This window comes from Branchiostoma lanceolatum, chromosome 1, assembly GCF_035083965.1.
Source record: "Branchiostoma lanceolatum isolate klBraLanc5 chromosome 1, klBraLanc5.hap2, whole genome shotgun sequence".
NCBI lineage: Eukaryota > Metazoa > Chordata > Leptocardii > Amphioxiformes > Branchiostomatidae > Branchiostoma > Branchiostoma lanceolatum.
Genome location: NC_089722.1, coordinates 36,176,760 through 36,188,269, shown reverse-complemented (window position 1 = coordinate 36,188,269; position 11,510 = coordinate 36,176,760). Strand labels below are relative to the sequence as shown.

General features: G+C 41.3%; 1 protein-coding gene across 4 annotated transcripts in view; it reads right to left on the bottom strand.

Annotated features, from left to right (window-relative positions):
- Position 1: 1 nt before the first annotated feature.
- The window catches only part of LOC136421347 (probable U3 small nucleolar RNA-associated protein 11), a 44,026-nt gene continuing 32,517 nt past the window's right edge, over positions 2-11,510 (bottom strand). Inside the window, exons 8-10 of one of the 4 annotated variants that reach the window (XM_066408583.1) lie at positions 6,676-9,429; positions 2,113-2,223; positions 2-1,052 (exon numbers count right to left, since the gene is read on the bottom strand). In XM_066408583.1, coding sequence (XP_066264680.1) covers positions 9,340-9,429 — 90 coding nt within the window. In that variant the 3' untranslated portion in view covers positions 2-1,052; positions 2,113-2,223; positions 6,676-9,339. The remainder of the gene's footprint in view (positions 1,053-2,112; positions 2,224-6,675; positions 9,430-11,510) is intronic. The other 3 variants (XM_066408590.1, XM_066408600.1, XM_066408609.1) reach the window with 3 other exon arrangements.

Sequence of the window (11,510 nt, the reverse complement as noted above, 5' to 3'; positions counted from 1 at the left end):
GTTGACTATTGCAGGTTTATTTAACACAAAGTACCAAATTGCTTCATACTAAGGTACAGTCACAAGAGGTTATACATGTACCTTGTGAAGTAGTATGTAGGCACTTCTCAAGCACTTTTTTCCTCAAGCACATTTGGTCCGGCCTAAAACCATCACTGAGGAACTATCAGACACATCTTCAGCAGCATGAGCTTAGATGTTCACATGTACATGTACAACATCCTTTGCTGCTACAAACTAATATTACAAGATCTCCAGACCTCTTACCATTGTAATGTAAGTTATTATTCACAGTATGATTCGTCACCGTAGAACTACTGTGTTCATCTCAGGATCGACTTTCTCACTAGTCTTGTTATCTGATTCCCCAACATTTTTTTTTAATCCCAATTTAGGGTTAGTATATGCAAGGAGGTTATATAGACTCCTTGGTTATGTGTAGATAGTAAAAAGGCTGACTGTGCTAGTGGAAGCAATTACAATGTTGCCTCATGATCAGACCCAAACATTTAGCAGTGCACTGTACTGTAATGTTACTCTTACCTATTACATGTACAAGTAGTCATTCAACACAAACAATCAATCCACATACATATGCCATATACAACATGTAGAGTGCAAGGTTAGAGTGGTATGTGGAGAGGCTAGCTTCGTCCTTTAGACAGTGACCAGTGGAGGGATGAGTGTCTGATTAATTGGAGCAACCCCTACTTGACATTAGTGACCAGTTTAGTGCAACCTTTAATACAACCCTGCTTTGAGCCAGCCTGACAGGAAGGAACTGTGGAGTAAATCTTTAGTAAATCTCCTTTTCACTCCTTCTGTGACAAAAAAAACACTGCAAAGGTATTGAATTTATAGTATTTCCAACATGTCCCCTATGTGAGGATGTTGCTCTCCTCGGGCTCTGGTTGGTTGTCTTTGCCCACAGGGATGTCCTCCACAGGAATCTCCACCTGGTCCTGTGCCTCAGCTTTTTCTCCTGCCAACACCTGGGCAAACTCCATCTCATCAGGCATGGCCGTCTCCAGCATCGGGTCAGAGTGGTCCACCTGTAGTCAGGCAAAAATATACTGGGTTAAAGAAATCTTCAATTCATTCAGATGCAGCAAAAGAAACATTGACTGTATTGGACACGTTGGTTGGCACCAGCTATTTCATTGGTTGTAAGGGTCAACCTTCGCCCAGGCACTCATAGGCCAACTAAGCAGCGTCCGAGGCGATACTGAGTGAGATTCAGTTATCAGAGCATGAACAACATCAGCATAATCTCTGTACTAAAGGCGCCGCACAGTACAATGAACGTGCCTCTTAACCCCAAGAAATGTAAAGTACTACATGTATGTTTCGCGAGGATCCATTAATCACCTGTGGTCAAGCCCTAGACATATTGGTGTGCGTCAAAGTCCGTGGACTTACTATCCAAAGCAACTTGAAATGGGACTGTCAAGTAGATGCCATGATCAATCCTCGGACGGGAAACTTTTCATGTTACGGAGACTGAAATGATTTGGCGTATCAATTCCAGATCTGACGGCTGTCTACACAACGTACATGCGACCCACACTGGGATACGCAGCCCCGCATTGTATCTGCAAACCGTCAAAATTACTGGAGAGGATGCAAGTAAGGGCCTGTAAAGTCATCCAGGGGACACAGTACTCCAACTACGACACAGTGCTCACCACACTGTATATCACCACGGACAACCGACGCAGGACTGAATCTCCCTGCAGATCTAACGGTCGGAGAAACCCGTGTTGCAATAAAAACTCCCTTTAATTTGCCAGTTGGATACCGAGTTCTTATTGCAATCTGAGTTGCGATAAAAACTTTTGCCAGTTGGTCTTTGCAACCGTTAGATCTGCTTGGAGATTACACAGGGCTATCTGTAGGACATTTGCAGAATCCCTACTGAAGTCAGAATCACGAGATTGACAACAAAAAGATAACATTTCCAGTAGACAGACGCGCAAGGCCCCATACTGCCGGACTGAACTTATGATACAAAAAAACACCAATACCTTACCTAGTTGAACCCTTGACTACCATCATAATTCAGACAAGTCTACCAAGTGGGTTAAATTACGTCTACATTGTGCGAGATTGTACCATGTAGTCGGAGTCCTGTCTGTGGACTGTGGCGTGGGAGCTGACGGGATATCCTGTGATTTCCTCCTCACACTCAGGCTCCTCCGGTACTGCAGTCTCTACATCAGCCATCTGACGGCAAGCAGAGAAATATACCTATTAGATCTACACTTAGTATAGCCTGGAATTCAACCTATTAGTCGGGAGCTATAATAGGTTTGCATTCCAGGCTACACTTAGTAATCTACAGTACGCAAAGGTTGCTATGACAGTTTTTGGTCAGATTTCAATAAAATATGTTGATCGTCCTGTATTCTTCAGATCTATGATTGATAGATTTTGTTTCCAGTCATAGCTGGTGCTATTGCAGGAAAGGAAGAAATTATTTACTGACTGACTTTTGCATCTTATTTCTCTGTTTAGTCCGTCTCTACTTAGTTAACATAGCATTACTAATGAACTTGCTTTGTGAGGATATTATAACTATACTGAACACAGGGCGTTAGGAAACTTGAACTTTCAGTCTATCATATTCCCTTTGGAACTTAACCATTGCATTTTAAATGATATTAAAATACCATTTGAAAGCTTATCTACTTAATATACATTACTTTACAATGCCAATGGCACTCCATTGGTTATGATCGTAAATTCAAGAGCACCTTGGGGTTGCTTATGTCAATGGGTCGCCCAAACTCTGTGCTAGTATTCCTACCAACTTAACACAGAGTTGCTCTGACTGAAGCATACGTCCATCCCGCACTTACACGTACTTTTCCGCTAGTCATGGCCTTATCAGTCAGTGACTATCACGATCAATACGTCCGTGCCAACCACTCATTCTCGCGGGCCATAGGTGTTGTGTGAGAGGGACCGCCCCAGACCCTGCTATCATTGATCACTGGATCAGGCTGTGTTCAGTGTGCACAAATGTCGAGAAATTGTTGCGGCCTCACGTAAAAGGGGAGTGTTTCCGTCACGGGTCGGCGGCAGGTCGGGCGTTCTGGCAATCCCGCGTCCCTTCCCCGCCGTCCTCACATACATCAACGTCCGACAGCCGCGCATTTCCAGCCTAATCTGGACTTGGCTCAATTTCCTGCCATATTGCAGGTGACTTTGAGTGATATTGACCTTAACGTAACGGCATTAGCAGGGCGACATATTCCACATCGTTACACATCTGTACCCTGCTCAGGCTGCTGTGATGAAGGGTGACGAACGGTAAACCAGGAACCAGCTAAGCAGAGTAGCCTCTACCAGGTAGCCTCTACCAGGCTCTGCAGATGGCTGGAAAAATTGTAGAAATTGGCCAAATAGAGTGAATAGAATGCTGAGGGAGTTGGCTACGGAGGGAGTGTTCAATATGCAGCGGCAAACTGTACCCCTATAGCAGCCTCTACCAGGCTCCGTGGATCGCTGGGAAATACTAGTAGGAAATTGTGTAATAAAGTGAATAGCATGCTAAATGTAGTCGTCGGCTTCGGATAGAGGGTCCAATAACTCATTGTCATTGAGCTAGCTTTGTCGACACTTTCCCAAGTTTTCTTTCACGAAGGAAGGCCTGCATGGGGGAATAGTTATTACGAATTGCGCAACATTTTCGCCGCCGATTACGAATTAAGTTAAATTCTCAGAGATGATTACGAATTACGTTAAATCATGAGGCTTCCCAACAGGCTTCAAGACTTTACACAAGATTCAACAAGAGTCCGTAGGACACAATTCTCCGTGAAGTATTTATATTATGTACAAGTATTGACCCACACAAATTGCATCTCTGCACAGTCCAAGTAGTGTTTTAGAGCAAGTAAAGAAAAAGTGTTTGTTTATCTTTTTCTTTCAATACAGGAGTGGTCAACCTGCTGAAAAGTATGTTTTTACAGCATGGCACAGATGGGATCTAGAAATTCCGGGAAAAGTCACAAAGTTAGATCTAGATGGCCCCTTTTCAATTATCAACGAACCATTCAGCCTTACAACTAAGATGTATCAGAAATCACAAATATGCAGTAAATCCTCTTTCCACAATTTATTGCAGGCCGGCCTGGTGTATAGCTATCAAGCTATTTGCAATAAAAAAGGCTAATTTTATATTATCGTAACATTTCACGAAGGTCAAAGGTCACCGGATCTAACCACCCGGAAGTGACACTGGCGCGCGCACTTTTCTGAGAGATATTTCTCAACAATCTTTCATCCCCTGCGTAAACTTTTTACATTGTCACAGCCTCCGTATTATAAACTACAAGTGTGGTAAGTTTGAAGGTCCAGAGATTTGCCATTTTCACACTGTGCGTAAAAGTGCATCGTCCGTCCCGTGCGCACATACTGTATGCGAGTTGCGAGTGGACACCGCATACTTAATACACAGACTGGAGCTCACTCTGAACATGTTCGCAGCTAAAACTCACAATTCCCGTTGCCGCATTGGTATGTAACTTGGTATATCGTTTGCTAGGTTGCGTGTGGTGATGCACGTTGTCTATTTTTCAATGTAACAGTGACTATACGATCACAGCAAGTAAGGAAGATTTTTACCCCGTATCTGCCTGAAGTATTCCAGTCATGCATAACGGATTATAACATGGTCCCTATGGCAGGGCAGTGGGACATAGCATTAATTATAGGGGTGCAATTACGATATTGGATTGACGTTTAAAGTAGTTATGGTGTAACAAAGCTGTTGTGCATCACCACGCCGAACCAGGCAAACGATATGCCAAGTTACACACCAATGCGACAACGGGATCGTGAGTTATAGCTGCGAACGCGCAAACAAATGCATTCCCAACACTCCCAGAAGGAGGTCATCCTCCTTCCCGGAGTAACAAGAGTTCCGTGACCTCATATCTCCATTAACAATTCTATTTATGCAAATGACTTACACATTTACATAATATATGCTTAATCATAAACACCTTTATCTTACTTACACATGTTGCAATATTGACAGTCCTATGATTTTACAATTATATGAAGTTTGGTGTTTTTGCATTAATTATGCAAATTAGGAATTCATTTGCATAATAGGTATCTGTTGATGCTCCACTTTCCATAAACTACATATGTTACATGTATTTGTGTCTTATAATGGAAAACACTGAAAATAAAGATTTTCCTCACTAACTATGCAAATTAAGTCCCAATTAGCATAATTTGCACTTCACTGTGTACATCTCTGTCTAAGCTACCCGCATACTAAATATCATGGAAATCCGTCGTTCCCTTGTTCAGTTATTCTCTACAATAACGCCCCTGCCGTTCCAGAGGGCCGGCCCAAACCTACACCACTTCTTCATTACACCACAAGCTATCTGCCACCAAAAAATCAAGACCATAGCACGTCCAGATCAAAAGATACAAAAATGGAATTTCTGCTGCAGTACCAAGGTCACATACCAGGGGGCCCAAAATTGACCTTAAATTTCGGCTTCACAACACCTGCCCACATACCAAATATCATCGTAATCCATCAATAGGTTCTTGAGTTATGCTGACTACAGTAGTCCGGAAACACAAACAGACAGACAAACAGACACACCCAAAACTATATCTCCATTTTTCATGGAGATAACTATCTAGTTCTGCGTCGAAACTATTGATGTTATGTTGAATACCTACTTTTGCGGACACCTCCCTGTGAGGGGCCTGCATGGGGGCGTCTCGAGAACGCTCGACGCTGAATTCTGGAGCTACATATGACGCTAAATTCAGTCAGCCTTTCTACGCCCTACTCTAAATTCTGAGTCAAAAATCCCACACCTAGCGGCTGAACTTTTAGCTTCCGTCAAAGCTGGTGATATCTAGCATCTTGGAGATAACTTGAAAAGCACCTTAATGTAGTTCTTTGCTTTAAACGCATGAGTGATAATGACGAATTCTAGACTAGCGCGAGGTCACACGCACGGACACATGTATCAAATGGAGTCTAACCTGGGTTTTTTTACTTTAATAATGAAGAGGCACTATTCTGTCATGCGATGCCACATTTGAGCCCGATAAACAAACACCAAAGCTTGCTTATGAATGAAGATCTTTGATGGTGGAATTATGTTCGTGTATTTATAAATTAATAATGTGACAAGGGACCTATATGCTATCACGTTCGTTGAAGTTCTCCCAACTCCACTCCAACGTATTTAATTATAAAGGAATATGATCTCATTGTATCATGTCATAGCTCTACCAAGGACAACATGGTAACCTGGCGTACGGTCTTTTGAATATATATTTACCGTACAGATTCTAGATCTTTGAGGAATGTTTTCATTGCGACGGAGAAATTTATGTATATATATATATATATCTAAAATCTAATCATTTCCATGTCTCATCAAGACCTACCCACCTACCGAATATCAATACAATCCATCCAAGCCTTCTCGAGTTATGCTGTTCTTTACATACAAACGCTACCCTCTGCATAACCTTCTCGGCGAAGGTAATAATGACAACACAAGTTACATGTACCTTGGCCTTGGCGCACACCCACACACGTATGTCCTGTGCCACAACTTCTGTGCATTAAACGTCTATACACTGTTATATAGCGACGACTGTAACTTCTTTTAGAAACTCACAAACCTTGATGATCACCTTTTGAGGACGAACACTCCACGTATATGGTTGTTGTGTGAGAAATGGCCGCCTGTTTTCGACAGATATGTTTACATGTCCGTGGACTTCAGTCACATGGTTTGTGTCAGGGTCTGACCGTGTGTAATACTAGCTGTTCGCCCTTGTCTGGCAAGGTCGGCCGAACAGTTGTGATTCTCGGTTTAATGGGTAGAGTAAATCTTATTTCAACCTTGGGATGTGAAGTTTGGTTTTAACTCGCTCCCTGCAGGTGTTTTTGCCCACACATTTTCATGTGAACGTCTATTTCCAGTACCATTGACAAGCTAGAGACTTTCTGTCATTTTTCTCATTCAACTCACTTAACATAACAGCAAAAGAGTAAAGTTCAGTGTCAAAATCTCTGGTGTAACAGACGATGGTACGGTTGATGAAATGGAACAGTACTTCATTTCGTCCACTGCGAGCAGCACTATTTTAGTGTGTCTAGCACTGGATTGTTTTGGTTGTAGGTCTGACCTTCATCTGTGGGTGACTGGGCGTTCCTGGCATGGACCCCAGTCTGGAGTTCCATAAGTACTGTACAAACAAGTAGGAGGGTAGAACAGGGACGGTTCAGTAAGGTCAGGAACCATCCAGAAGGTGGGGGGGGGGGGTAAAACAGTGGTAGAGAAATCAAAACACTACTATCAAGCACAAATTCTTAAATCCCTTTATTTCTATGATGTTGTATCAAACATCTGTTAGGGTATTGTGAATGAAATGCTATGATTAGTTATCACATACATGTTCTTCCACATGATGTCACAAGCAACAGAAGCCATCCTGAAATGGGTAGACAAACATGTAGATCTAAGGGGTAAACTATGTCCACTATTTTTCAAAAAAGGAAAGTACATGTAGTTTGCAACTTTTGGTCGTCAAGGTACCCAGACAGAAATGGATATCACAGTCACACGTACAAATACAGAAACTGGCACAACACAATAACAGCTCTGTCAGGGTGTCCAAATGTGATTTGACTTTGACAAATGTCATTAGATATAATGTTACATGTACATTGTAAAATCATCAACAACATCATACTAAGGTAGCCCACAGCAAGTAAAATTCGTAGACGACATCTGCAGGCATTCTGATTTTCACCTGATTAAGAAAAAAATTTCATTCCTCCTGAGATGTTCAACAGGACGACAAAGTGCTGCAAATTCGAATATATGTTATAAAGTCAAAGTCAATCTGTTCTGTCGCAAAATGTCCCAGATGTCTTAAATGAGGCACTTGCATATGTGCATTATTGAGTTGTTTTGCTTTCTTGACAATAGACCCTGCACTATTTCGAACAACTCCGTCAAAAACAGCACTTGCCTGACAAAAATGGCCATCGTCTCTAGCTTGTCCATAATGCCAACTGACTTCGATTTATCTTTTTTGACTCTGAAACCCTGTCAGAGTGGGCCAAAAAAAAAATGCTATGCCTTCTTTGTTGAAGGCTCTATCCAGCGAGTAGAGTTGTTAGAGAGGAGGGGTTCGTAATGTTTTCGGTCCATGTGGCCCCACATAGCATTACCGTGTTGGTTGGCATGAGTGCCCAGTTTTTGGCAAGCAGCCAATGCACAATCATGTAAAATGGTACATGTATCTGTGACAGGTTCTCACTGTGTTGGCTGCATGCATAACCCTTTCAGCTGCATTATCATAAGTAATCAAGAATTAAAATGCCTTTTTTTAACTTCCCTGTTCACTTTCAAGTTAATCAGTACTACACACAAGTATGGAAGACACGAAACGCTAGCGGGCTTAGTAGTAGTTGGAACATGTATGTGGTACAACCTCCCTCCTGAGCCTAGGCTGTTTTCTTCTTCAATTCATTTTTGTCCTTAGTTATCATTCATACAGGCAATACACTTTAAAACCTGTCACAGATATACATACCCTGCATCATACGTACCATTGATTATTTTCTATTTGTCAAGCATTATTTTGACGGAGATGTCCTAAGTAGAACAAGTTCTATACATTTGATATGGTGTTCGATGGGATTGGTCTATTAAGGATGGCGTCATTCACCATTTTACAGGCACCAGTTGTCAATTACATTCATCATTAAGTTCATAAGGAAAGGCTGCTTATTTCCCTGACTGTCACATGAGAAATGTTGGGCAGGGGGAAAGGTTTAGTTGTACAAGTGAAATCAGTGTGGTAGCATTAATAATAATTACTGTGATACTAGCTAGGCTACCACACTAGTTTCACTTTCTGCACTCCTTGAATACAGCAAAAAGACTTGTTGGCTTTGATACCATGTTTTGCAGCTTCAGTTGTGGTCTCTATTTTGAAAATTTATGCAATCTCTTTTTGTGCCCAGCTCTTTTCCACTCTTGCATGAGATTTGAAGTCTGCATGCAGATGATGTCATCCAATAAATTTGCATGTGGTTCACAGCAGTGTCTTTTAAAATTATACTGATGTCAACTGGTAAACTAAATTCAATAACACTGTCTTTACTGTTATAAGGGAAAAAGAAATGACAAAACAGAAAGAAAGAGAAATGTCAAAATGATTTAAGAAAACTGGATAGCTTGGTGATGTGTAACAATAATATGAACTGTTCTGCATGTAATTTGAACTGTTCATATGTACATGTACATGTACACTCCCCGTGGCATGCCATCATCTTTTCCTCCTCTGTCTCCACTTGTACACAGCTGGTGCATCAGGCGTCTCCATGGTCACCAGTTTCCTGGCTGACTTCCCTTTGTTCTGGAAAACAGAGGACGGAAAGTTGAGCCAGCTGCCTCTGTTACAGGACCTCAGTATTTTTGGTTAAGTCAGCATGGTCTCTACATACCAGGGAGAACACAATAAGGATTTTACCTACCCGAAAGGAGAGAAAAAATACTACTGGTTACGCTAGGATCACATTTCCAAATCAGGGCCCAGACGCGTACGAAAAGTATATCATAAAAGAGTGCAAAATAGTATTTTATTATAACATTTAAAAAATGGTCACAAGCATAACTTGTATATATTTCTACATATACACTCCCTATCTTTTAGTTTCCACAACAGCCCCGCCGGGCCCCCTTTGGAAATGTGACCATAGCATTACTGGTTGAAAGCCCCAGTCAAATGCAAGTTCGTGTCACAGTTTTGCAGGATATTGCAGAAAAAAATATATAAAATACATGTACAAAATACATGTATGGTGACTTCTATCACTTATAACGCTTAGTTTGCCTTATCCATTGTGTTAACCTACAATGTATATCCATTGATTTTAAAGGGGGTATTGAAGGAGATATGCAACATCAGTGATACCCCCAAAATTGAAAACTTGAGAAATTCAAGTGTTCAGAGAAAGCTGCATAGAAAGCTTCAATAACCATGCATTTGAAGACAATTACTAATTAGGTGAGTAAAAATTCTGTCCCTTTTCGGAACAGTATAATGGGAGGAATTGTTTTACAGTGCTATTTGCTAGAATGCCGGGTTAAAGAATCAGAACTCTAACTTCCACTTCCAGTTAATCACAACTTCACAAGACAGTCATATACATGTAAAGTCAGTCAAGTCAGTATCTTGAGTACTTAATTCAAGACAAGAAAGGAAAGTAACAGTTGCCATATAAAGGTATAAACTTTAAGGTGATGATCATGAGGTCTTCTCAGAATAAATAAAGGTTACTGCCCAACAAAAGAGAAGAAAGAGTTTCAATGCATCGGGCTGGTACCTTGTTTGATACAGAATACCTTTCTATAAAATTTTTTTATCTTTTTTTTTTCCCTGGCGCTCCTGAAAAAATTCGAGAATCAACAAATAACATTGGTGTGGCCTAATGACACACATTCATCTTAAAGGATAAAATTGTTGACTTCATGTCTAAGGTCAAAAAGAGTAGAATTAGGTCAAACCAAGCTAGAACTTAGAAGGTGAGCACAAATTTTTGCCAAAACCCCCGGTCACACTTAACTCATGTCGTACCTACGATGCACGTACAATGCATTTTCCGTACAACGCAGGTAAATCGCAGGTAAATCGTAGGTAAAATAAGCTATCGCAGAGCATCGGGTGATGTTCAAAATTTTCCGGCGTCGTGCGATTTGTCACGTGTCGCTCATCTCATATGTGTGCACGTGTGGTGGAAAACGCCTTCGGTATACTGGCAAACAGGTGGAGATGTTTGCTGTCCACCATGCAGCAGAAACCAAAAGCAGTGAGCGCTGCTATGTGTTTGCATAATCTCATTAGAGAAAGGTACCCAGGCCTACAAAACAGAGAGACAGAGACTTGGATGAAGAGGGGCCAGAGGGGCAAGTTGTCCCCGGGGCATGGAGGCAGGCCAGGATGTTGGATGAGATGCGAAATGTGCGGGGGGGGGGTGGTTGTGGCAAAACAGATAAGAGTCTATCTGAAACAGTACTTACATAACCCTGTGGGTTCGTTGCCATGGCAGCACCATATGATATAGGCCGATTTGCATGTATAGATATGTGCGGTGAGGATGGCTTCAGTTGTTTTAAGTTTATGACAACAGAGACGCATAAGCATAAAGATATGTCTTCTAGTAACTTTATTTTTCATCCCTTAATATCAAGATATGTTAATGAAATAATCTTTACAAATCACCCTTTCACATCCGGAGCAAAGTAGCTTGGACAAAATAACGTTTTGTTGCATCGCATCCTTATTCTTTTAATGTATTAGAACGCCTCTTTATTCAGTTTTGTTTTCCAATGTATAAAAAATGTTACAGTAATTTGCCTTAAGCAACCAATCAGAAGTAAAGAAATAAAACGAAGGTGAAACGAAAACATTCCAACTGATCATAGAGCACAACATTT